We start from the raw sequence: 27879 nt of genomic DNA, 5'->3' as shown, positions 1-27879 counted from the left end.
TGATGACCAGTGGTGATGAGCATTTTTTCACGTGTCTGTTGGCTGCATTAATTAACTTTTCTTTTGAAAAGTATCTGTTCATATCCTTTGCCCACTTTTTGATGGGGTTGTTTGATTTTTTCTTGTAAATTTGTTTAAGTTCTTTGTAGATTCTGGATATTAGCCCTCTGTCAGATGGGTAGATTGCAAAAATTGTCTCCCATTCTGTAGGTTGCCTGTTCACTCTGATGGTAGTTTCCTTTGCTGTGCAGAAACTCTTTAGTGTAATTAGACCCCGTTTGTCTATTTTGGCTTTTGTTGCCATTGCTTTTGGTGTTTTAGTCATGAAGTCCTTGCCCATGCCTATGTCCTGACTGGTATTGGCTAGGTTTTCTTCTAGGGTTTTTATGCTTTTAGCTCTAACATTTAAGTCTTTAATCCACCTTGAATTAATTTTTGTATAAGGCATAAGGAAGGGATCCCGTTTCAGCTTTCTACCTATGGCTAGCCAGTTTTCCCGGCACCATTTATTAAATAGGGAATCCTTTCCCCGTTTCTTGTTTTTGTCAGGTCTGTCAAAGATGAGATGGTTGTAGATGTGTGGTGTTTTTCCTGAGGCCTCTGTTCTGTTCCACTGGTCTATATCTCTGTTTTGGTACCAGTACCATGCTGTTTTGGTTACTGTAGCCTTGTGGTGTAGTTTGAAGTCAGGTAGCATGATGCCTCCCGCTTTGTTCTTTTTGCTTAGGATTGTCTTGGCAATGCGGGCTCTTTTTTGGTTCCATATGAACTTTAAGGTAGCTTTTCCCAATTCCGTGAAGAACGTCATCAGCAGCTTGCTGGGATGCCATTGAATCTATAAATTACCTTGGGCAGTATGGCCATTTTCACGATATTGATTCTTCCTATCCGTGAGCATGGAGTGTTCTTCCATTTGGTTGTGTCCTCTTTTATTTTGCTGAGCAGTGCTTTGTAGTTCTCCTTGAAGAGGTCCTTCACATCCCTGGTAAGTTGGATGCCTAGGTATTTTATTCTCTTTGAAGCAGTTGTGAATGGGAGTTCACTCATGATTTGGCTCTCTGTTTGTCTCTTATTGGCGTATAAGAATGCTTGTGATTTTTGCACATTGATTTTGTATCCTGAGACTTTGCTGAAGTTGCTTGTCAGCTTAAGGAGATTTCGGGCCGAGACGATGGGGCTTTCTAAATATACAGTCATGTCATCTGCAAACAGGGACAATTTGACATCCCTTTTTCCTAATTGATACCCTTTATTTCTTTCTCCTGCCTGATTGCCCTGGCCAGAACTTCCAACAATATGTTCAATAGGAGACACTGTGTTGAATAGGAGTGGTGAGAGAGGGCAGCACTGTCTTGTGCCAGTTTTCATAGGGAATGCTTCCAGTTTTTGCCCATTCAGTATGATACTGGCTGTGGGTTTGTCATAAATAGCTCGTATTGTTTTGAGATACGTTCTATCAATACCTAGTTTACTGAGAGTTTTTAGCATGAATGACTGTTGAATTTTGTTGAAGGCCTTTTCTCCGTCTGTTGAGATAATCATGTGTTTTTTGTGTTTGGTTCTGTTTATGTGATGGATTACGTCTACTGATTTGCGTACGTTGAACCAGCCTTGCATCCCAGGGATGAAGCCAACTTGATCTTGGTGGTTAAGCTTTTTGATGTGCTGCTGGATTCGGTTTGCCAGCATTTTATGGAGGATTTTTGCATCGATGTTCATCAGGGCTATTGGTCTAAAATTCTCTTTTCTTGTTGTGTCTCTGCCAGGCTTTGGTATCAGGATGATACTGGCCTCATAAAATGAGTTAGGGAGGATTCCCTCTTTTTCTATTGATTGGAGTAGTTTCAGAAGGAATGGTACCAGCTCCTCCTCGTACCTCTGGTAGAATTTGGCTGTGAATCCGTCTGGTCCTGGACTCTTTTTGGTTGGTAGCCTATTAAAGATTGCCTCAATTTCAGAGCCTGTTATTGGTCTATTCAGTGATTCAGCTTCTTCCTGGTTTAGTCTTGGGAGGGTGTATGTGTCCAGGAATTGATCCATTTCTTGTAGATTTTCTAGTTTATTTGCATAGAGGTGTTTACAGTATTCTCTGATGGTAGTTTGTATTTCTGTGGGATCGGTGGTGATATCCCCTTTATCATGTGTTACTGCGTCTAGTTGGTTCTTCTCTCTTTTCTTCTTTATTAGTCTTGCTAGCGTTCTATCAATTTTGTTGATCTCTTCAGAAAACCAGCTCCTGGATTCATCGATTTTTTTGAAGGGTTTTTTGTGTCTCTGTCTCCTTCGGTTCTGCTCTGATCTTAGTTATTTCTTGCCTTCTGCTAGCTTTTGAATGTGTTTGCTGTTGCTTCTCTAGTACTTTTCATTGTGATGGTAGGGTGTCGAGTTCAGATCTTTCCTGCTTTCTGTGGTGGGCATTTAGTGCTATAAAATTTCCCTCTACACACTGCTTTAAATGTGTCCCAGAGATTCTGGTACGTTGCGTCTTTGTTCTCATTGGTTTCGAAGAACATCTTTATTTCTGCCTTCATTTCGTTATTTACCCAGTAGTCATCCAGGAGCAGGTTGTTCAGTTTCCATGTAGTTGTGTGGTGTTGAGTGAGGTTCTTAATCCAGAGTTCTAATTTGATGGCACTGTGGTCTGAGAGACAGTTTGTTGTGATTTCTGTTCTTTTGCATTTGCTGAGGAGTGCTTGACTTCCAACGATGTGGTCAATTTTGGAATAAGTGCGATGAATGCTGCTGAGAAGAATGTAAGTTCTGTTGATTTGGTTTGGAGAGTTCTGTAGACGTCTATGAGGTCTGCTTGGTGCAGAGATGAGTTCAAGTCCCGGATATCCTTGTTACCCTTGTGTCTCCATATACTGGGATATATTACATAATATACCATTTAACAGGGGTGATTGTAGATGAAATTTTTCTGTTTTAAACATGTCTGGACGCTGGGCGTGGTGACTCCTGTCTGTAATCCCAGCACTTTGGAAGTCCGAGGTAAGTGGATCACTTGAGGTCAGGAGTTTGAGACCAGCCTGGTCAACAAGATGAAACCCCATCTCTTCTAAAAATACAAAAATTAGCCGGGTGTGGTGATGGGCACGTGTAATCCCAGCTATTCAAGAGGCTGAGGCAGGAGAATTGCTTGAACCCAGAAGATGGAGGTTGCAGTGGGCCGAGATCACGTCACTGCTCTCCACCCTGGGCAACAGAGCGAGACTCCGTCTGGAAAAACAAAAAAACATGTCAGGAGGCTGGATGCCGTGGCTCACGCCTGTAATCCCGGCACTTTGGGAGGCCAGGAGTTGAAGACCACTTTGGGCAACATAGCAAGACCCCATCTTTACAAAAAGGAAAAGTAAAAAATAAACAGGTTGGTATCCTGGGCCATGGAGTGGCAGTGGGCATCTTTTGCCTGTGATCAGTCACGTGATCCCAGCAGCACTCACGTCCTGTTCCCAGTACCCTCCTGTCATTGGTCCAAGGATGAGCATGTGACTCCTCACTGCCAGTCAGAGCCTCCCTGGGAGGGTAAGGGGGCCCTCTGGTGGTGTTTTCCAGCACAGCCGGCAGATCCTCCTTTGGGACTTAGGCGAGGGCATAGGACTCCTCCCCGCTTGTGCTTGCGGGCGAGGATCAGCCTCCGAGATTCTGCGGAGAGACTCTCAAGGGGCACCAGCTGGAGCTGGTTCTGTGTCTGCAGGGAACCATCTGGTGCTCTCTGCATTCATAGCCCCCTACCGCGAGTTTTCTCCTCTGTGTCTTTGTGGCTTAGCCCAGTGTTCACAGAAGGGGCGGGGGTGGAGGGCTCAAACGCTGTCATCCACGTTTGCTTTTCGAAAAACAGCAGGACACAAAATTCTATAAACACGAAATGACGGTACCTGGTACGTGACCCGAATGCAACTCAGAAGGGTGCCAGTAAGTTAGGGGATTGGCCTTGGGAAGGCGTCCTTCTTTTGAGAAAGTGTAATATTTCAGGCCGGGCGCGGTGCCTCACGCCTGTAATCCCACCACTTTGGGAGGCCGAGGCGGGCGGATCAGGAGGTCAGGAGATGGAGACCATCCTGGCTAAGTCGGTGAAACTCCGTCTCTACTAAAAATACAAAAAAAAATTAGCCGGGCACGGTGGTGGGTGCCTGTAGTCCCAGCTTCTTGGGAGGCTGAGGCAGGAGAATCATTTGAACCCAGGAGGCAGAGGTTGCAGTGAGCCGAGATCACAGAAGTGCACTCCAACCTGGGTGACGGAGTGAGACTCCCTCTCTGGAGAAGAAAGAAAAGAAGGACGGAGGGAGGGAGAGAGAGAGAGAGAAATAAATGCCTGCAAGTTACTATAAATCGTTGGAAAAAATTTCACAACTCCATAATGATTGTAGTTTACTTGAAATATGAGGAATAAAAAGCAGGTTAAATAATACCACAAAGAGAAAAATCACACAAATTCAGAATGAGGGATTCTACAGGAAAACCGGCCTACTCTTTTTAAAAAAGTTGGTGTTCAATGTTAAAAAAAAAAAAAAAAAAAAAAAAAAAAAAAAAAAGTGGGGAGACTTTTTTCTCTCTCTCTCTCTCTCTCTCTCTCTCGACAGAGTCTCGCTCTGTTGCCCTGGCTGGAGTGCGGTGGTGCAATCTCGGCTCACTGCAACCTCCGCCTCCCGGGTTCAGGTGCTGCTTCTGCCTCAGCCTCCCAAGTAGCTGAGACTGCAGGTGTGCACCACCATGACTAGCTAATTTTTGTATTTTTACTAGAGACGGGGTTTCACTACGTTGGCCAGGCTGGTCTCGAACTCCTGACCTCAAGTGATCCGCCCACATCGGCCTACCAAATTGATGGGATTACAGCAGTGAGCCACTGCACCCAGCTAACTTTTAGATTTAAAGAGACAAAGAGAATAACTAAATGCAATGTGAACTTTTGACAGAAACAGCTGTAATAGATGTTTGGGGGACAATTAACAAAAATATTTTTAAATATGAACTGGATGTAACATGACACTAAGGGATTATTGTTAATTCTCTTAGGTGTGACCATGCTATGTATTTATCAACAATGTCGCATAAGAGAATATCCTTATTCTTAGAAGATTCATGGCATGCTGCAGTGTTTAGGGATAATAAGTTACGATGTCCACCATTTACAGTCAAAATACGTTGAGGAAAGAAAAACATATTTATGTATACACTCACACATACATATGGAAAGACAGTATGAGAGAGAAAAAGTAAACTAGGGCGAAATGTTAACTCTTATTTCATGTAAGTGGTGATGGTTCGTTGTGCTGTTCTTTCAATGTTTCTGCATGTTTGGCACTTTCTATTATAAAGTGTTGGGGAAAAAAACATAGTGCTGAGTAGTATGAAATACCTTAAATGTCAGGGAAAGTAATAAGGAGATAGATGAATATAAGGTACTCATTTGGCCTTCCCATTATTCACTACTAATTTCATTGTGAATCCTGCAACCTCTCTAATACATAGATTCCATCTGATTTTTGGAAAACAGATGTATCATTATTTAACCAGATAATCAACCATATTGTTGAGAAATGTATCCCATACTCTCTTAGAGTTTATAAACTTAGTGGGGAAGATGTAATTACATGCCAAAAAAGTCAAGGAAAAGATGAGCTATCTATATGAGGAATTTAGTCAACTGTTGTCTGATATCTGTCTGAGATTAAATGACAACATATAAATGAAATGTTTTGTATGATGCCTGGTACCAAAATAAAAGCTCTCAATAAACGTTAGCTATCATTATCGTTATTAGGAATAATATTGAGAGATTACTTTTTAATCCTATGTATTGGTCAAAATATGTCAATGATTGACCCAAGTTTGCATCCACTGATCAGTTAATTGGTTTAAAGGACAGGATCCTAATTTTAATTCCATGGTCAATTTCATTTATATATTGATTCGACGAATTTTTTCTCTTTATGTAGAAAAAATATAATCATGAATGGGCTTTAGCACATCCTCCTAAATCCTAATGCACAGTTTATGAAAATGCGTGCGTGTACTTTGTGGAAATAAAAGATCCATAGCTTTTCTCAACTTCCCAATGTGTATGCGTCTGAAAAAAAAAAAAAAAACAATAGAGATTTTGTTTTAGAGTCTCTACATTTTCCTCACAGCCTGTGTCTTTCTGATTAGGGAAGGTTGATATAAAAAACCTGAAGACCGTTCTAGACAACATGGGAATCAAGCTCACAGATAAAGAACTTGAAGATCTGACACAAAGCCTGCCAGTCGGTGGTGAGCATGCTAGATATCACTGGTTTTTGGGTTTTGTGTTCTGTGTGCTTTTGGCATTAGAAGGAAAGGGAAAAAAGAACTTTTCATAATGCAAATGGCAAGATTAAATAAGACAGTCAGAGTAACAAAGTAGGGAAGGTAGTATTCTGAATACTAGCGGCATGGTCAATACAAGAGCCTTCCAAATTCTGAGGACAAGAAAGCTGACCCCTAGGAAAAAGCCACTTTTGAATTCCATCTTTCCATTATCAAATATAAGATTTGCTGTTTTATGGGTTATAAAGTCAAATTTACATTTTCTAAATAAGTTTATTTTCAATATTTATAATTGTTTCTTCATCTTCGTAACATATTCTGAGTAAATATTTATCAAATGACTAAAGTGCTTAACAAAATGCCCAGTATACTTCCTAAGTGCTGCTACTAGGTGTTATAATCATAGGAGGGAGGAGAGTGTTCTTGTGATATAACATGTTATGAGCTTCAAATTATGCCTTTGTGTTATAGCTGATAATAAAGTGGCTCTGAAAGCATTGGAGGATGAAGTGAAAGCTTTTACTGGTAAGAATTTGTTACACATGATTTGCAATAAATGATGATTTACACTAAAATTTTTAATAGTATTTTTCTAACATTCTATTTGTGGCTTATCAATTCACATATTTTCAATATTTTGATAAAATATCTGCCTTTACTAACAGATTAACATTATCTGCATTTTATCAGTCAAAACGAAAGAACTATTTCTTGATAACATCTTACATTCATTAGTACTGTTTTCCAATAAAATGGTTTCACCAGTATCTATAGACCCAAATAACTAGATGGACACAGTGAAAACAGGGTGAAGCATTAAAAGGATCAAAGTAATGAGTTCATTGCAAGCATCTAACCACCTAGTTTTACAAAAATGAAATATGTCATACTTGTTTTTTGACTTTTGTTTTTAATTATACTTTAAGTTCTAGGGTACATGTGCACAACGTGCAGGTTTGTTACATATGTATACATGTGCCGTGTTGGTTTGCTGCACCCATTAACTCGTCATTTCCATTACGTATTTCTCCTAATGCTATCCCTCCCCCATTCCCCCACATCACGACTGGCCCCGGGGTGTGATGGGCCGCGGGGTGTGATGTTCCCCGCCCTGTGTCCAAGTGTTCTCATTGTTCAGTTCCCACCGATGAGTGAGAACACGCGGTGTTTGGTTTTCTGTCCTTGCCATAGTTTGCTCAGAATGATGGATTCCAGCTTCATCCGTGTTGCTACAAAGGACACCAACTCATCCTTTTTTTATGGCTGCATAGTATTCCATGGTGTACATGTGCCACATTTTCTTAATCCAGTCTATCACTGATGGACATTGGGGTTGGTTCCAAGTCTTTGCTATTGTGAATAGTGCCGCCATAAACATACGTGTGCGTGTGTCTTTATAGTAGCATGATATATAATCCTTTGGGTATATACCCAGTAATAGGATTGCTGGGTCAAATGGTATTTCTCGTTCTGGATCCTTGAGGAATCGCCACACTGCCTTCCACAATGGTGGAACTAGTTTACACTCCCGCCAACAGTGTAAAAGCCTTCCTATTTCTCCACATCCTCGCCAGCACCCGCCGTTTCCTGACTTTTTAATGATCGCCATTCTAACTGGTGTGAGATGCTATCTCATTGTGCTTTTGCTTTGCATTTCTCTGATGACCAGTGGTGATGAGCATTTTTTCACGTGTCTGTTGGCTGCATTAATTAACTTTTCTTTTGAAAAGTATCTGTTCATATCCTTTGCCCACTTTTTGATGGGGTTGTTTGATTTTTTCTTGTAAATTTGTTTAAGTTCTTTGTAGATTCTGGATATTAGCCCTCTGTCAGATGGGTAGATTGCAAAAATTGTCTCCCATTCTGTAGGTTGCCTGTTCACTCTGATGGTAGTTTCCTTTGCTGTGCAGAAACTCTTTAGTGTAATTAGACCCCGTTTGTCTATTTTGGCTTTTGTTGCCATTGCTTTTGGTGTTTTAGTCATGAAGTCCTTGCCCATGCCTATGTCCTGACTGGTATTGGCTAGGTTTTCTTCTAGGGTTTTTATGCTTTTAGCTCTAACATTTAAGTCTTTAATCCACCTTGAATTAATTTTTGTATAAGGCATAAGGAAGGGATCCCGTTTCAGCTTTCTACCTATGGCTAGCCAGTTTTCCCGGCACCATTTATTAAATAGGGAATCCTTTCCCCGTTTCTTGTTTTTGTCAGGTCTGTCAAAGATGAGATGGTTGTAGATGTGTGGTGTTTTTCCTGAGGCCTCTGTTCTGTTCCACTGGTCTATATCTCTGTTTTGGTACCAGTACCATGCTGTTTTGGTTACTGTAGCCTTGTGGTGTAGTTTGAAATCAGGTAGCATGATGCCTCCCGCTTTGTTCTTTTTGCTTAGGATTGTCTTGGCAATGCGGGCTCTTTTTTGGTTCCATATGAACTTTAAGGTAGCTTTTCCCAATTCCGTGAAGAACGTCATCGGCAGCTTGCTGGGATGCCATTGAATCTATAAATTACCTTGGGCAGTATGGCCATTTTCACGATATTGATTCTTCCTATCCGTGAGCATGGAGTGTTCTTCCATTTGGTTGTGTCCTCTTTTATTTTGCTGAGCAGTGCTTTGTAGTTCTCCTTGAAGAGGTCCTTCACATCCCTGGTAAGTTGGATGCCTAGGTATTTTATTCTCTTTGAAGCAGTTGTGAATGGGAGTTCACTCATGATTTGGCTCTCTGTTTGTCTCTTATTGGCGTATAAGAATGCTTGTGATTTTTGCACATTGATTTTGTATCCTGAGACTTTGCTGAAGTTGCTTGTCAGCTTAAGGAGATTTCGGGCCGAGACGATGGGGCTTTCTAAATATACAGTCATGTCATCTGCAAACAGGGACAATTTGACATCCCTTTTTCCTAATTGATACCCTTTATTTCTTTCTCCTGCCTGATTGCCCTGGCCAGAACTTCCAACAATATGTTCAATAGGAGACACTGTGTTGAATAGGAGTGGTGAGAGAGGGCAGCCCTGTCTTGTGCCAGTTTTCATAGGGAATGCTTCCAGTTTTTGCCCATTCAGTATGATACTGGCTGTGGGTTTGTCATAAATAGCTCGTATTGTTTTGAGATACGTTCTATCAATACCTAGTTTACTGAGAGTTTTTAGCATGAATGACTGTTGAATTTTGTTGAAGGCCTTTTCTCCGTCTGTTGAGATAATCATGTGTTTTTTGTGTTTGGTTCTGTTTATGTGATGGATTACGTCTACTGATTTGCGTACGTTGAACCAGCCTTGCATCCCAGGGATGAAGCCAACTTGATCTTGGTGGTTAAGCTTTTTGATGTGCTGCTGGATTCGGTTTGCCAGCATTTTATGGAGGATTTTTGCATCGATGTTCATCAGGGCTATTGGTCTAAAATTCTCTTTTCTTGTTGTGTCTCTGCCAGGCTTTGGTATCAGGATGATACTGGCCTCATAAAATGAGTTAGGGAGGATTCCCTCTTTTTCTATTGATTGGAGTAGTTTCAGAAGGAATGGTACCAGCTCCTCCTCGTACCTCTGGTAGAATTTGGCTGTGAATCCGTCTGGTCCTGGACTCTTTTTGGTTGGTAGCCTATTAAAGATTGCCTCAATTTCAGAGCCTGTTATTGGTCTATTCAGTGATTCAGCTTCTTCCTGGTTTAGTCTTGGGAGGGTGTATGTGTCCAGGAATTGATCCATTTCTTGTAGATTTTCTAGTTTATTTGCATAGAGGTGTTTACAGTATTCTCTGATGGTAGTTTGTATTTCTGTGGGATCGGTGGTGATATCCCCTTTATCATGTGTTACTGCGTCTAGTTGGTTCTTCTCTCTTTTCTTCTTTATTAGTCTTGCTAGCGTTCTATCAATTTTGTTGATCTCTTCAGAAAACCAGCTCCTGGATTCATCGATTTTTTGGAAGGGTTTTTTGTGTCTCTATCTCCTTCGGTTCTGCTCTGATCTTAGTTATTTCTTGCCTTCTGCTAGCTTTTGAATGTGTTTGCTGTTGCTTCTCTAGTACTTTTCATTGTGATGGTAGGGTGTCGAGTTCAGATCTTTCCTGCTTTCTGTGGTGGGCATTTAGTGCTATAAATTTCCCTCTACACACTGCTTTAAATGTGTCCCAGAGATTCTGGTACGTTGCGTCTTTGTTCTCATTGGTTTCGAAGAACATCTTTATTTCTGCCTTCATTTCGTTATTTACCCAGTAGTCATCCAGGAGCAGGTTGTTCAGTTTCCATGTAGTTGTGTGGTGTTGAGTGAGGTTCTTAATCCAGAGTTCTAATTTGATGGCACTGTGGTCTGAGAGACAGTTTGTTGTGATTTCTGTTCTTTTGCATTTGCTGAGGAGTGCTTGACTTCCAACGATGTGGTCAATTTTGGAATAAGTGCGATGAATGCTGCTGAGAAGAATGTAAGTTCTGTTGATTTGGTTTGGAGAGTTCTGTAGACGTCTATGAGGTCTGCTTGGTGCAGAGATGAGTTCAAGTCCCGGATATCCTTGTTACCCTTGTGTCTCCATATACTGGGATATATTACATAATATACCATTTAACAGGGGTGATTGTAGATGAAATTTTTCTGTTTTAAACATGTCTGGACGCTGGGCGTGGTGACTCCTGTCTGTAATCCCAGCACTTTGGAAGTCCGAGGTAAGTGGATCACTTGAGGTCAGGAGTTTGAGACCAGCCTGGTCAACAAGATGAAACCCCATCTCTTCTAAAAATACAAAAATTAGCCGGGTGTGGTGATGGGCACGTGTAATCCCAGCTATTCAAGAGGCTGAGGCAGGAGAATTGCTTGAACCCAGAAGATGGAGGTTGCAGTGGGCCGAGATCACGTCACTGCTCTCCACCCTGGGCAACAGAGCGAGACTCCGTCTGGAAAAACAAAAAAACATGTCAGGAGGCTGGATGCCGTGGCTCACGCCTGTAATCCCGGCACTTTGGGAGGCCAGGAGTTGAAGACCACTTTGGGCAACATAGCAAGACCCCATCTTTACAAAAAGGAAAAGTAAAAAATAAACAGGTTGGTATCCTGGGCCATGGAGTGGCAGTGGGCATCTTTTGCCTGTGATCAGTCACGTGATCCCAGCAGCACTCACGTCCTGTTCCCAGTACCCTCCTGTCATTGGTCCAAGGATGAGCATGTGACTCCTCACTGCCAGTCAGAGCCTCCCTGGGAGGGTAAGGGGGCCCTCTGGTGGTGTTTTCCAGCACAGCCGGCAGATCCTCCTTTGGGACTTAGGCGAGGGCATAGGACTCCTCCCCGCTTGTGCTTGCGGGCGAGGATCAGCCTCCGAGATTCTGCGGAGAGACTCTCAAGGGGCACCAGCTGGAGCTGGTTCTGTGTCTGCAGGGAACCATCTGGTGCTCTCTGCATTCATAGCCCCCTACCGCGAGTTTTCTCCTCTGTGTCTTTGTGGCTTAGCCCAGTGTTCACAGAAGGGGCGGGGGTGGAGGGCTCAAACGCTGTCATCCACGTTTGCTTTTCGAAAAACAGCAGGACACAAAATTCTATAAACACGAAATGACGGTACCTGGTACGTGACCCGAATGCAACTCAGAAGGGTGCCAGTAAGTTAGGGGATTGGCCTTGGGAAGGCGTCCTTCTTTTGAGAAAGTGTAATATTTCAGGCCGGGCGCGGTGCCTCACGCCTGTAATCCCACCACTTTGGGAGGCCGAGGCGGGCGGATCAGGAGGTCAGGAGATGGAGACCATCCTGGCTAAGTCGGTGAAACTCCGTCTCTACTAAAAATACAAAAAAAATTAGCCGGGCACGGTGGTGGGTGCCTGTAGTCCCAGCTTCTTGGGAGGCTGAGGCAGGAGAATCATTTGAACCCAGGAGGCAGAGGTTGCAGTGAGCCGAGATCACAGAAGTGCACTCCAACCTGGGTGACAGAGTGAGACTCCCTCTCTGGAGAAGAAAGAAAAGAAGGACGGAGGGAGGGAGAGAGAGAGAGAGAAATAAATGCCTGCAAGTTACTATAAATCGTTGGAAAAAATTTCACAACTCCATAATGATTGTAGTTTACTTGAAATATGAGGAATAAAAAGCAGGTTAAATAATACCACAAAGAGAAAAATCACACAAATTCAGAATGAGGGATTCTACAGGAAAACCGGCCTACTCTTTTAAAAAAGTTGGTGTTCAATGTTAAAAAAAAAAAAAAAAAAAAAAAAAAAAAAAAAAAAAAGTGGGGAGACTTTTTTCTCTCTCTCTCTCTCTCTCTCTCTCTCTCTCGACAGAGTCTCGCTCTGTTGCCCTGGCTGGAGTGCGGTGGTGCAATCTCGGCTCACTGCAACCTCCGCCTCCCGGGTTCAGGTGCTGCTTCTGCCTCAGCCTCCCAAGTAGCTGAGACTGCAGGTGTGCACCACCATGACTAGCTAATTTTTGTATTTTTACTAGAGACGGGGTTTCACTACGTTGGCCAGGCTGGTCTCGAACTCCTGACCTCAAGTGATCCGCCCACATCGGCCTACCAAATTGATGGGATTACAGCAGTGAGCCACTGCACCCAGCTAACTTTTAGATTTAAAGAGACAAAGAGAATAACTAAATGCAATGTGAACTTTTGACAGAAACAGCTGTAATAGATGTTTGGGGGACAATTAACAAAAATATTTTTAAATATGAACTGGATGTAACATGACACTAAGGGATTATTGTTAATTCTCTTAGGTGTGACCATGCTATGTATTTATCAACAATGTCGCATAAGAGAATATCCTTATTCTTAGAAGATTCATGGCATGCTGCAGTGTTTAGGGATAATAAGTTACGATGTCCACCATTTACAGTCAAAATACGTTGAGGAAAGAAAAACATATTTATGTATACACTCACACATACATATGGAAAGACAGTATGAGAGAGAAAAAGTAAACTAGGGCGAAATGTTAACTCTTATTTCATGTAAGTGGTGATGGTTCGTTGTGCTGTTCTTTCAATGTTTCTGCATGTTTGGCACTTTCTATTATAAAGTGTTGGGGAAAAAAACATAGTGCTGAGTAGTATGAAATACCTTAAATGTCAGGGAAAGTAATAAGGAGATAGATGAATATAAGGTACTCATTTGGCCTTCCCATTATTCACTACTAATTTCATTGTGAATCCTGCAACCTCTCTAATACATAGATTCCATCTGATTTTTGGAAAACAGATGTATCATTATTTAACCAGATAATCAACCATATTGTTGAGAAATGTATCCCATACTCTCTTAGAGTTTATAAACTTAGTGGGGAAGATGTAATTACATGCCAAAAAAGTCAAGGAAAAGATGAGCTATCTATATGAGGAATTTAGTCAACTGTTGTCTGATATCTGTCTGAGATTAAATGACAACATATAAATGAAATGTTTTGTATGATGCCTGGTACCAAAATAAAAGCTCTCAATAAACGTTAGCTATCATTATCGTTATTAGGAATAATATTGAGAGATTACTTTTTAATCCTATGTATTGGTCAAAATATGTCAATGATTGACCCAAGTTTGCATCCACTGATCAGTTAATTGGTTTAAAGGACAGGATCCTAATTTTAATTCCATGGTCAATTTCATTTATATATTGATTCGACGAATTTTTTCTCTTTATGTAGAAAAATATAATCATGAATGGGCTTTAGCACATCCTCCTAAATCCTAATGCACAGTTTATGAAAATGCGTGCGTGTACTTTGTGGAAATAAAAGATCCATAGCTTTTCTCAACTTCCCAATGTGTATGCGTCTGAAAAAAAAAAAAAAAAACAATAGAGATTTTGTTTTAGAGTCTCTACATTTTCCTCACAGCCTGTGTCTTTCTGATTAGGGAAGGTTGATATAAAAAACCTGAAGACCGTTCTAGACAACATGGGAATCAAGCTCACAGATAAAGAACTTGAAGATCTGACACAAAGCCTGCCAGTCGGTGGTGAGCATGCTAGATATCACTGGTTTTTGGGTTTTGTGTTCTGTGTGCTTTTGGCATTAGAAGGAAAGGGAAAAAAGAACTTTTCATAATGCAAATGGCAAGATTAAATAAGACAGTCAGAGTAACAAAGTAGGGAAGGTAGTATTCTGAATACTAGCGGCATGGTCAATACAAGAGCCTTCCAAATTCTGAGGACAAGAAAGCTGACCCCTAGGAAAAAGCCACTTTTGAATTCCATCTTTCCATTATCAAATATAAGATTTGCTGTTTTATGGGTTATAAAGTCAAATTTACATTTTCTAAATAAGTTTATTTTCAATATTTATAATTGTTTCTTCATCTTCGTAACATATTCTGAGTAAATATTTATCAAATGACTAAAGTGCTTAACAAAATGCCCAGTATACTTCCTAAGTGCTGCTACTAGGTGTTATAATCATAGGAGGGAGGAGAGTGTTCTTGTGATATAACATGTTATGAGCTTCAAATTATGCCTTTGTGTTATAGCTGATAATAAAGTGGCTCTGAAAGCATTGGAGGATGAAGTGAAAGCTTTTACTGGTAAGAATTTGTTACACATGATTTGCAATAAATGATGATTTACACTAAAATTTTTAATAGTATTTTTCTAACATTCTATTTGTGGCTTATCAATTCACATATTTTCAATATTTTGATAAAATATCTGCCTTTACTAACAGATTAACATTATCTGCATTTTATCAGTCAAAACGAAAGAACTATTTCTTGATAACATCTTACATTCATTAGTACTGTTTTCCAATAAAATGGTTTCACCAGTATCTATAGACCCAAATAACTAGATGGACACAGTGAAAACAGGGTGAAGCATTAAAAGGATCAAAGTAATGAGTTCATTGCAAGCATCTAACCACCTAGTTTTACAAAAATGAAATATGTCATACTTGTTTTTTGACTTTTGTTTTTAATTATACTTTAAGTTCTAGGGTACATGTGCACAACGTGCAGGTTTGTTACATATGTATACATGTGCCGTGTTGGTTTGCTGCACCCATTAACTCGTCATTTCCATTACGTATTTCTCCTAATGCTATCCCTCCCCCATTCCCCCACATCACGACTGGCCCCGGGGTGTGATGGGCCGCGGGGTGTGATGTTCCCCGCCCTGTGTCCAAGTGTTCTCATTGTTCAGTTCCCACCGATGAGTGAGAACACGCGGTGTTTGGTTTTCTGTCCTTGCCATAGTTTGCTCAGAATGATGGATTCCAGCTTCATCCGTGTTGCTACAAAGGACACCAACTCATCCTTTTTTTATGGCTGCATAGTATTCCATGGTGTACATGTGCCACATTTTCTTAATCCAGTCTATCACTGATGGACATTGGGGTTGGTTCCAAGTCTTTGCTATTGTGAATAGTGCCGCCATAAACATACGTGTGCGTGTGTCTTTATAGTAGCATGATATATAATCCTTTGGGTATATACCCAGTAATAGGATTGCTGGGTCAAATGGTATTTCTCGTTCTGGATCCTTGAGGAATCGCCACACTGCCTTCCACAATGGTGGAACTAGTTTACACTCCCGCCAACAGTGTAAAAGCCTTCCTATTTCTCCACATCCTCGCCAGCACCCGCCGTTTCCTGACTTTTTAATGATCGCCATTCTAACTGGTGTGAGATGCTATCTCATTGTGCTTTTGCTTTGCATTTCTCTGATGACCAGTGGTGATGAGCATTTTTTCACGTGTCTGTTGGCTGCATTAATTAACTTTTCTTTTGAAAAGTATCTGTTCATATCCTTTGCCCACTTTTTGATGGGGTTGTTTGATTTTTTCTTGTAAATTTGTTTAAGTTCTTTGTAGATTCTGGATATTAGCCCTCTGTCAGATGGGTAGATTGCAAAAATTGTCTCCCATTCTGTAGGTTGCCTGTTCACTCTGATGGTAGTTTCCTTTGCTGTGCAGAAACTCTTTAGTGTAATTAGACCCCGTTTGTCTATTTTGGCTTTTGTTGCCATTGCTTTTGGTGTTTTAGTCATGAAGTCCTTGCCCATGCCTATGTCCTGACTGGTATTGGCTAGGTTTTCTTCTAGGGTTTTTATGCTTTTAGCTCTAACATTTAAGTCTTTAATCCACCTTGAATTAATTTTTGTATAAGGCATAAGGAAGGGATCCCGTTTCAGCTTTCTACCTATGGCTAGCCAGTTTTCCCGGCACCATTTATTAAATAGGGAATCCTTTCCCCGTTTCTTGTTTTTGTCAGGTCTGTCAAAGATGAGATGGTTGTAGATGTGTGGTGTTTTTCCTGAGGCCTCTGTTCTGTTCCACTGGTCTATATCTCTGTTTTGGTACCAGTACCATGCTGTTTTGGTTACTGTAGCCTTGTGGTGTAGTTTGAAATCAGGTAGCATGATGCCTCCCGCTTTGTTCTTTTTGCTTAGGATTGTCTTGGCAATGCGGGCTCTTTTTTGGTTCCATATGAACTTTAAGGTAGCTTTTCCCAATTCCGTGAAGAACGTCATCGGCAGCTTGCTGGGATGCCATTGAATCTATAAATTACCTTGGGCAGTATGGCCATTTTCACGATATTGATTCTTCCTATCCGTGAGCATGGAGTGTTCTTCCATTTGGTTGTGTCCTCTTTTATTTTGCTGAGCAGTGCTTTGTAGTTCTCCTTGAAGAGGTCCTTCACATCCCTGGTAAGTTGGATGCCTAGGTATTTTATTCTCTTTGAAGCAGTTGTGAATGGGAGTTCACTCATGATTTGGCTCTCTGTTTGTCTCTTATTGGCGTATAAGAATGCTTGTGATTTTTGCACATTGATTTTGTATCCTGAGACTTTGCTGAAGTTGCTTGTCAGCTTAAGGAGATTTCGGGCCGAGACGATGGGGCTTTCTAAATATACAGTCATGTCATCTGCAAACAGGGACAATTTGACATCCCTTTTTCCTAATTGATACCCTTTATTTCTTTCTCCTGCCTGATTGCCCTGGCCAGAACTTCCAACAATATGTTCAATAGGAGACACTGTGTTGAATAGGAGTGGTGAGAGAGGGCAGCCCTGTCTTGTGCCAGTTTTCATAGGGAATGCTTCCAGTTTTTGCCCATTCAGTATGATACTGGCTGTGGGTTTGTCATAAATAGCTCGTATTGTTTTGAGATACGTTCTATCAATACCTAGTTTACTGAGAGTTTTTAGCATGAATGACTGTTGAATTTTGTTGAAGGCCTTTTCTCCGTCTGTTGAGATAATCATGTGTTTTTTTGTGTTTGGTTCTGTTTATGTGATGGATTACGTCTACTGATTTGCGTACGTTGAACCAGCCTTGCATCCCAGGGATGAAGCCAACTTGATCTTGGTGGTTAAGCTTTTTGATGTGCTGCTGGATTCGGTTTGCCAGCATTTTATGGAGGATTTTTGCATCGATGTTCATCAGGGCTATTGGTCTAAAATTCTCTTTTCTTGTTGTGTCTCTGCCAGGCTTTGGTATCAGGATGATACTGGCCTCATAAAATGAGTTAGGGAGGATTCCCTCTTTTTCTATTGATTGGAGTAGTTTCAGAAGGAATGGTACCAGCTCCTCCTCGTACCTCTGGTAGAATTTGGCTGTGAATCCGTCTGGTCCTGGACTCTTTTTGGTTGGTAGCCTATTAAAGATTGCCTCAATTTCAGAGCCTGTTATTGGTCTATTCAGTGATTCAGCTTCTTCCTGGTTTAGTCTTGGGAGGGTGTATGTGTCCAGGAATTGATCCATTTCTTGTAGATTTTCTAGTTTATTTGCATAGAGGTGTTTATAGTATTCTCTGATGGTAGTTTGTATTTCTGTGGGATCGGTGGTGATATCCCCTTTATCATGTGTTACTGCGTCTAGTTGGTTCTTCTCTCTTTTCTTCTTTATTAGTCTTGCTAGCGTTCTATCAATTTTGTTGATCTCTTCAGAAAACCAGCTCCTGGATTCATCGATTTTTTTGAAGGGTTTTTTGTGTCTCTATCTCCTTCGGTTCTGCTCTGATCTTAGTTATTTCTTGCCTTCTGCTAGCTTTTGAATGTGTTTGCTGTTGCTTCTCTAGTACTTTTCATTGTGATGGTAGGGTGTCGAGTTCAGATCTTTCCTGCTTTCTGTGGTGGGCATTTAGTGCTATAAATTTCCCTCTACACACTGCTTTAAATGTGTCCCAGAGATTCTGGTACGTTGCGTCTTTGTTCTCATTGGTTTCGAAGAACATCTTTATTTCTGCCTTCATTTCGTTATTTACCCAGTAGTCATCCAGGAGCAGGTTGTTCAGTTTCCATGTAGTTGTGTGGTGTTGAGTGAGGTTCTTAATCCAGAGTTCTAATTTGATGGCACTGTGGTCTGAGAGACAGTTTGTTGTGATTTCTGTTCTTTTGCATTTGCTGAGGAGTGCTTGACTTCCAACGATGTGGTCAATTTTGGAATAAGTGCGATGAATGCTGCTGAGAAGAATGTAAGTTCTGTTGATTTGGTTTGGAGAGTTCTGTAGACGTCTATGAGGTCTGCTTGGTGCAGAGATGAGTTCAAGTCCCGGATATCCTTGTTACCCTTGTGTCTCCATATACTGGGATATATTACATAATATACCATTTAACAGGGGTGATTGTAGATGAAATTTTTCTGTTTTAAACATGTCTGGACGCTGGGCGTGGTGACTCCTGTCTGTAATCCCAGCACTTTGGAAGTCCGAGGTAAGTGGATCACTTGAGGTCAGGAGTTTGAGACCAGCCTGGTCAACAAGATGAAACCCCATCTCTTCTAAAAATACAAAAATTAGCCGGGTGTGGTGATGGGCACGTGTAATCCCAGCTATTCAAGAGGCTGAGGCAGGAGAATTGCTTGAACCCAGAAGATGGAGGTTGCAGTGGGCCGAGATCACGTCACTGCTCTCCACCCTGGGCAACAGAGCGAGACTCCGTCTGGAAAAACAAAAAAACATGTCAGGAGGCTGGATGCCGTGGCTCACGCCTGTAATCCCGGCACTTTGGGAGGCCAGGAGTTGAAGACCACTTTGGGCAACATAGCAAGACCCCATCTTTACAAAAAGGAAAAGTAAAAAATAAACAGGTTGGTATCCTGGGCCATGGAGTGGCAGTGGGCATCTTTTGCCTGTGATCAGTCACGTGATCCCAGCAGCACTCACGTCCTGTTCCCAGTACCCTCCTGTCATTGGTCCAAGGATGAGCATGTGACTCCTCACTGCCAGTCAGAGCCTCCCTGGGAGGGTAAGGGGGCCCTCTGGTGGTGTTTTCCAGCACAGCCGGCAGATCCTCCTTTGGGACTTAGGCGAGGGCATAGGACTCCTCCCCGCTTGTGCTTGCGGGCGAGGATCAGCCTCCGAGATTCTGCGGAGAGACTCTCAAGGGGCACCAGCTGGAGCTGGTTCTGTGTCTGCAGGGAACCATCTGGTGCTCTCTGCATTCATAGCCCCCTACCGCGAGTTTTCTCCTCTGTGTCTTTGTGGCTTAGCCCAGTGTTCACAGAAGGGGCGGGGGGTGGAGGGCTCAAACGCTGTCATCCACGTTTGCTTTTCGAAAAACAGCAGGACACAAAATTCTATAAACACGAAATGACGGTACCTGGTACGTGACCCGAATGCAACTCAGAAGGGTGCCAGTAAGTTAGGGGATTGGCCTTGGGAAGGCGTCCTTCTTTTGAGAAAGTGTAATATTTCAGGCCGGGCGCGGTGCCTCACGCCTGTAATCCCACCACTTTGGGAGGCCGAGGCGGGCGGATCAGGAGGTCAGGAGATGGAGACCATCCTGGCTAAGTCGGTGAAACTCCGTCTCTACTAAAAATACAAAAAAAATTAGCCGGGCACGGTGGTGGGTGCCTGTAGTCCCAGCTTCTTGGGAGGCTGAGGCAGGAGAATCATTTGAACCCAGGAGGCAGAGGTTGCAGTGAGCCGAGATCACAGAAGTGCACTCCAACCTGGGTGACGGAGTGAGACTCCCTCTCTGGAGAAGAAAGAAAAGAAGGACGGAGGGAGGGAGAGAGAGAGAGAGAAATAAATGCCTGCAAGTTACTATAAATCGTTGGAAAAAATTTCACAACTCCATAATGATTGTAGTTTACTTGAAATATGAGGAATAAAAAGCAGGTTAAATAATACCACAAAGAGAAAAATCACACAAATTCAGAATGAGGGATTCTACAGGAAAACCGGCCTACTCTTTTAAAAAAGTTGGTGTTCAATGTTAAAAAAAAAAAAAAAAAAAAAAAAAAAAAAAAAAAAAAAAGTGGGGAGACTTTTTTTCTCTCTCTCTCGACAGAGTCTCGCTCTGTTGCCCTGGCTGGAGTGCGGTGGTGCAATCTCGGCTCACTGCAACCTCCGCCTCCCGGGTTCAGGTGCTGCTTCTGCCTCAGCCTCCCAAGTAGCTGAGACTGCAGGTGTGCACCACCATGACTAGCTAATTTTTGTATTTTTACTAGAGACGGGGTTTCACTACGTTGGCCAGGCTGGTCTCGAACTCCTGACCTCAAGTGATCCGCCCACATCGGCCTACCAAATTGATGGGATTACAGCAGTGAGCCACTGCACCCAGCTAACTTTTAGATTTAAAGAGACAAAGAGAATAACTAAATGCAATGTGAACTTTTGACAGAAACAGCTGTAATAGATGTTTGGGGGACAATTAACAAAAATATTTTTAAATATGAACTGGATGTAACATGACACTAAGGGATTATTGTTAATTCTCTTAGGTGTGACCATGCTATGTATTTATCAACAATGTCGCATAAGAGAATATCCTTATTCTTAGAAGATTCATGGCATGCTGCAGTGTTTAGGGATAATAAGTTACGATGTCCACCATTTACAGTCAAAATACGTTGAGGAAAGAAAAACATATTTATGTATACACTCACACATACATATGGAAAGACAGTATGAGAGAGAAAAAGTAAACTAGGGCGAAATGTTAACTCTTATTTCATGTAAGTGGTGATGGTTCGTTGTGCTGTTCTTTCAATGTTTCTGCATGTTTGGCACTTTCTATTATAAAGTGTTGGGGAAAAAAACATAGTGCTGAGTAGTATGAAATACCTTAAATGTCAGGGAAAGTAATAAGGAGATAGATGAATATAAGGTACTCATTTGGCCTTCCCATTATTCACTACTAATTTCATTGTGAATCCTGCAACCTCTCTAATACATAGATTCCATCTGATTTTTGGAAAACAGATGTATCATTATTTAACCAGATAATCAACCATATTGTTGAGAAATGTATCCCATACTCTCTTAGAGTTTATAAACTTAGTGGGGAAGATGTAATTACATGCCAAAAAAGTCAAGGAAAAGATGAGCTATCTATATGAGGAATTTAGTCAACTGTTGTCTGATATCTGTCTGAGATTAAATGACAACATATAAATGAAATGTTTTGTATGATGCCTGGTACCAAAATAAAAGCTCTCAATAAACGTTAGCTATCATTATCGTTATTAGGAATAATATTGAGAGATTACTTTTTAATCCTATGTATTGGTCAAAATATGTCAATGATTGACCCAAGTTTGCATCCACTGATCAGTTAATTGGTTTAAAGGACAGGATCCTAATTTTAATTCCATGGTCAATTTCATTTATATATTGATTCGACGAATTTTTTCTCTTTATGTAGAAAAATATAATCATGAATGGGCTTTAGCACATCCTCCTAAATCCTAATGCACAGTTTATGAAAATGCGTGCGTGTACTTTGTGGAAATAAAAGATCCATAGCTTTTCTCAACTTCCCAATGTGTATGCATCTGAAAAAAAAAAAAAACAATAGAGATTTTGTTTTAGAGTCTCTACATTTTCCTCACAGCCTGTGTCTTTCTGATTAGGGAAGGTTGATATAAAAAACCTGAAGACCGTTCTAGACAACATGGGAATCAAGCTCACAGATAAAGAACTTGAAGATCTGACACAAAGCCTGCCAGTCGGTGGTGAGCATGCTAGATATCACTGGTTTTTGGGTTTTGTGTTCTGTGTGCTTTTGGCATTAGAAGGAAAGGGAAAAAAGAACTTTTCATAATGCAAATGGCAAGATTAAATAAGACAGTCAGAGTAACAAAGTAGGGAAGGTAGTATTCTGAATACTAGCGGCATGGTCAATACAAGAGCCTTCCAAATTCTGAGGACAAGAAAGCTGACCCCTAGGAAAAAGCCACTTTTGAATTCCATCTTTCCATTATCAAATATAAGATTTGCTGTTTTATGGGTTATAAAGTCAAATTTACATTTTCTAAATAAGTTTATTTTCAATATTTATAATTGTTTCTTCATCTTCGTAACATATTCTGAGTAAATATTTATCAAATGACTAAAGTGCTTAACAAAATGCCCAGTATACTTCCTAAGTGCTGCTACTAGGTGTTATAATCATAGGAGGGAGGAGAGTGTTCTTGTGATATAACATGTTATGAGCTTCAAATTATGCCTTTGTGTTATAGCTGATAATAAAGTGGCTCTGAAAGCATTGGAGGATGAAGTGAAAGCTTTTACTGGTAAGAATTTGTTACACATGATTTGCAATAAATGATGATTTACACTAAAATTTTTAATAGTATTTTTCTAACATTCTATTTGTGGCTTATCAATTCACATATTTTCAATATTTTGATAAAATATCTGCCTTTACTAACAGATTAACATTATCTGCATTTTATCAGTCAAAACGAAAGAACTATTTCTTGATAACATCTTACATTCATTAGTACTGTTTTCCAATAAAATGGTTTCACCAGTATCTATAGACCCAAATAACTAGATGGACACAGTGAAAACAGGGTGAAGCATTAAAAGGATCAAAGTAATGAGTTCATTGCAAGCATCTAACCACCTAGTTTTACAAAAATGAAATATGTCATACTTGTTTTTTGACTTTTGTTTTTAATTATACTTTAAGTTCTAGGGTACATGTGCACAACGTGCAGGTTTGTTACATATGTATACATGTGCCGTGTTGGTTTGCTGCACCCATTAACTCGTCATTTCCATTACGTATTTCTCCTAATGCTATCCCTCCCCCATTCCCCCACATCACGACTGGCCCCGGGGTGTGATGGGCCGCGGGGTGTGATGTTCCCCGCCCTGTGTCCAAGTGTTCTCATTGTTCAGTTCCCACCGATGAGTGAGAACACGCGGTGTTTGGTTTTCTGTCCTTGCCATAGTTTGCTCAGAATGATGGATTCCAGCTTCATCCGTGTTGCTACAAAGGACACCAACTCATCCTTTTTTTATGGCTGCATAGTATTCCATGGTGTACATGTGCCACATTTTCTTAATCCAGTCTATCACTGATGGACATTGGGGTTGGTTCCAAGTCTTTGCTATTGTGAATAGTGCCGCCATAAACATACGTGTGCGTGTGTCTTTATAGTAGCATGATATATAATCCTTTGGGTATATACCCAGTAATAGGATTGCTGGGTCAAATGGTATTTCTCGTTCTGGATCCTTGAGGAATCGCCACACTGCCTTCCACAATGGTGGAACTAGTTTACACTCCCGCCAACAGTGTAAAAGCCTTCCTATTTCTCCACATCCTCGCCAGCACCCGCCGTTTCCTGACTTTTTAATGATCGCCATTCTAACTGGTGTGAGATGCTATCTCATTGTGCTTTTGCTTTGCATTTCTCTGATGACCAGTGGTGATGAGCATTTTTTCACGTGTCTGTTGGCTGCATTAATTAACTTTTCTTTTGAAAAGTATCTGTTCATATCCTTTGCCCACTTTTTGATGGGGTTGTTTGATTTTTTCTTGTAAATTTGTTTAAGTTCTTTGTAGATTCTGGATATTAGCCCTCTGTCAGATGGGTAGATTGAAAAATTGTCTCCCATTCTGTAGGTTGCCTGTTCACTCTGATGGTAGTTTCCTTTGCTGTGCAGAAACTCTTTAGTGTAATTAGACCCCGTTTGTCTATTTTGGCTTTTGTTGCCATTGCTTTTGGTGTTTTAGTCATGAAGTCCTTGCCCATGCCTATGTCCTGACTGGTATTGGCTAGGTTTTCTTCTAGGGTTTTTATGCTTTTAGCTCTAACATTTAAGTCTTTAATCCACCTTGAATTAATTTTTGTATAAGGCATAAGGAAGGGATCCCGTTTCAGCTTTCTACCTATGGCTAGCCAGTTTTCCCGGCACCATTTATTAAATAGGGAATCCTTTCCCCGTTTCTTGTTTTTGTCAGGTCTGTCAAAGATGAGATGGTTGTAGATGTGTGGTGTTTTTCCTGAGGCCTCTGTTCTGTTCCACTGGTCTATATCTCTGTTTTGGTACCAGTACCATGCTGTTTTGGTTACTGTAGCCTTGTGGTGTAGTTTGAAATCAGGTAGCATGATGCCTCCCGCTTTGTTCTTTTTGCTTAGGATTGTCTTGGCAATGCGGGCTCTTTTTTGGTTCCATATGAACTTTAAGGTAGCTTTTCCCAATTCCGTGAAGAACGTCATCGGCAGCTTGCTGGGATGCCATTGAATCTATAAATTACCTTGGGCAGTATGGCCATTTTCACGATATTGATTCTTCCTATCCGTGAGCATGGAGTGTTCTTCCATTTGGTTGTGTCCTCTTTTATTTTGCTGAGCAGTGCTTTGTAGTTCTCCTTGAAGAGGTCCTTCACATCCCTGGTAAGTTGGATGCCTAGGTATTTTATTCTCTTTGAAGCAGTTGTGAATGGGAGTTCACTCATGATTTGGCTCTCTGTTTGTCTCTTATTGGCGTATAAGAATGCTTGTGATTTTTGCACATTGATTTTGTATCCTGAGACTTTGCTGAAGTTGCTTGTCAGCTTAAGGAGATTTCGGGCCGAGACGATGGGGCTTTCTAAATATACAGTCATGTCATCTGCAAACAGGGACAATTTGACATCCCTTTTTCCTAATTGATACCCTTTATTTCTTTCTCCTGCCTGATTGCCCTGGCCAGAACTTCCAACAATATGTTCAATAGGAGACACTGTGTTGAATAGGAGTGGTGAGAGAGGGCAGCCCTGTCTTGTGCCAGTTTTCATAGGGAATGCTTCCAGTTTTTGCCCATTCAGTATGATACTGGCTGTGGGTTTGTCATAAATAGCTCGTATTGTTTTGAGATACGTTCTATCAATACCTAGTTTACTGAGAGTTTTTAGCATGAATGACTGTTGAATTTTGTTGAAGGCCTTTTCTCCGTCTGTTGAGATAATCATGTGTTTTTTGTGTTTGGTTCTGTTTATGTGATGGATTACGTCTACTGATTTGCGTACGTTGAACCAGCCTTGCATCCCAGGGATGAAGCCAACTTGATCTTGGTGGTTAAGCTTTTTGATGTGCTGCTGGATTCGGTTTGCCAGCATTTTATGGAGGATTTTTGCATCGATGTTCATCAGGGCTATTGGTCTAAAATTCTCTTTTCTTGTTGTGTCTCTGCCAGGCTTTGGTATCAGGATGATACTGGCCTCATAAAATGAGTTAGGGAGGATTCCCTCTTTTTCTATTGATTGGAGTAGTTTCAGAAGGAATGGTACCAGCTCCTCCTCGTACCTCTGGTAGAATTTGGCTGTGAATCCGTCTGGTCCTGGACTCTTTTTGGTTGGTAGCCTATTAAAGATTGCCTCAATTTCAGAGCCTGTTATTGGTCTATTCAGTGATTCAGCTTCTTCCTGGTTTAGTCTTGGGAGGGTGTATGTGTCCAGGAATTGATCCATTTCTTGTAGATTTTCTAGTTTATTTGCATAGAGGTGTTTATAGTATTCTCTGATGGTAGTTTGTATTTCTGTGGGATCGGTGGTGATATCCCCTTTATCATGTGTTACTGCGTCTAGTTGGTTCTTCTCTCTTTTCTTCTTTATTAGTCTTGCTAGCGTTCTATCAATTTTGTTGATCTCTTCAGAAAACCAGCTCCTGGATTCATCGATTTTTTTGAAGGGTTTTTTTTGTGTCTCTATCTCCTTCGGTTCTGCTCTGATCTTAGTTATTTCTTGCCTTCTGCTAGCTTTTGAATGTGTTTGCTGTTGCTTCTCTAGTACTTTTCATTGTGATGGTAGGGTGTCGAGTTCAGATCTTTCCTGCTTTCTGTGGTGGGCATTTAGTGCTATAAATTTCCCTCTACACACTGCTTTAAATGTGTCCCAGAGATTCTGGTACGTTGCGTCTTTGTTCTCATTGGTTTCGAAGAACATCTTTATTTCTGCCTTCATTTCGTTATTTACCCAGTAGTCATCCAGGAGCAGGTTGTTCAGTTTCCATGTAGTTGTGTGGTGTTGAGTGAGGTTCTTAATCCAGAGTTCTAATTTGATGGCACTGTGGTCTGAGAGACAGTTTGTTGTGATTTCTGTTCTTTTGCATTTGCTGAGGAGTGCTTGACTTCCAACGATGTGGTCAATTTTGGAATAAGTGCGATGAATGCTGCTGAGAAGAATGTAAGTTCTGTTGATTTGGTTTGGAGAGTTCTGTAGACGTCTATGAGGTCTGCTTGGTGCAGAGATGAGTTCAAGTCCCGGATATCCTTGTTACCCTTGTGTCTCCATATACTGGGATATATTACATAATATACCATTTAACAGGGGTGATTGTAGATGAAATTTTTCTGTTTTAAACATGTCTGGACGCTGGGCGTGGTGACTCCTGTCTGTAATCCCAGCACTTTGGAAGTCCGAGGTAAGTGGATCACTTGAGGTCAGGAGTTTGAGACCAGCCTGGTCAACAAGATGAAACCCCATCTCTTCTAAAAATACAAAAATTAGCCGGGTGTGGTGATGGGCACGTGTAATCCCAGCTATTCAAGAGGCTGAGGCAGGAGAATTGCTTGAACCCAGAAGATGGAGGTTGCAGTGGGCCGAGATCACGTCACTGCTCTCCACCCTGGGCAACAGAGCGAGACTCCGTCTGGAAAAACAAAAAAACATGTCAGGAGGCTGGATGCCGTGGCTCACGCCTGTAATCCCGGCACTTTGGGAGGCCAGGAGTTGAAGACCACTTTGGGCAACATAGCAAGACCCCATCTTTACAAAAAGGAAAAGTAAAAAATAAACAGGTTGGTATCCTGGGCCATGGAGTGGCAGTGGGCATCTTTTGCCTGTGATCAGTCACGTGATCCCAGCAGCACTCACGTCCTGTTCCCAGTACCCTCCTGTCATTGGTCCAAGGATGAGCATGTGACTCCTCACTGCCAGTCAGAGCCTCCCTGGGAGGGTAAGGGGGCCCTCTGGTGGTGTTTTCCAGCACAGCCGGCAGATCCTCCTTTGGGACTTAGGCGAGGGCATAGGACTCCTCCCCGCTTGTGCTTGCGGGCGAGGATCAGCCTCCGAGATTCTGCGGAGAGACTCTCAAGGGGCACCAGCTGGAGCTGGTTCTGTGTCTGCAGGGAACCATCTGGTGCTCTCTGCATTCATAGCCCCCTACCGCGAGTTTTCTCCTCTGTGTCTTTGTGGCTTAGCCCAGTGTTCACAGAAGGGGCGGGGGTGGAGGGCTCAAACGCTGTCATCCACGTTTGCTTTTCGAAAAACAGCAGGACACAAAATTCTATAAACACGAAATGACGGTACCTGGTACGTGACCCGAATGCAACTCAGAAGGGTGCCAGTAAGTTAGGGGATTGGCCTTGGGAAGGCGTCCTTCTTTTGAGAAAGTGTAATATTTCAGGCCGGGCGCGGTGCCTCACGCCTGTAATCCCACCACTTTGGGAGGCCGAGGCGGGCGGATCAGGAGGTCAGGA

At 41.6% G+C, this 27879-nt stretch overlaps 1 protein-coding gene across 50 annotated transcripts in view; it reads left to right on the top strand.

The window, feature by feature from the left end:
* LOC126939504 (uncharacterized) overlaps nucleotides 1-27879 on the top strand; it is a 557395-nt gene that overhangs the window by 304662 nt on the left and 224854 nt on the right. For 11 of the 50 annotated variants that reach the window (XM_050764859.1, XM_050764858.1, XM_050764860.1 and 8 more), the window contains 6 exons: nucleotides 6151-6252; nucleotides 6760-6813; nucleotides 14102-14203; nucleotides 14711-14764; nucleotides 22035-22136; nucleotides 22644-22697. The exons of 3 other annotated variants lie outside the window; for them this stretch is intronic. In XM_050764859.1, coding sequence (XP_050620816.1) covers nucleotides 6151-6252; nucleotides 6760-6813; nucleotides 14102-14203; nucleotides 14711-14764; nucleotides 22035-22136; nucleotides 22644-22697 — 468 coding nt within the window. The remainder of the gene's footprint in view (nucleotides 1-6150; nucleotides 6253-6759; nucleotides 6814-14101; nucleotides 14204-14710; nucleotides 14765-22034; nucleotides 22137-22643; nucleotides 22698-27879) is intronic. 36 more of the 50 variants (XM_050764891.1, XM_050764872.1, XM_050764867.1 and 33 more) reach the window with 18 other exon arrangements.

The sequence above is a fragment of the Macaca thibetana genome, chromosome 16, assembly GCF_024542745.1.
Source record: "Macaca thibetana thibetana isolate TM-01 chromosome 16, ASM2454274v1, whole genome shotgun sequence".
Taxonomy (NCBI): Eukaryota; Metazoa; Chordata; class Mammalia; order Primates; family Cercopithecidae; genus Macaca; species Macaca thibetana.
This window is presented reverse-complemented; position numbering and strand designations above follow the sequence as displayed.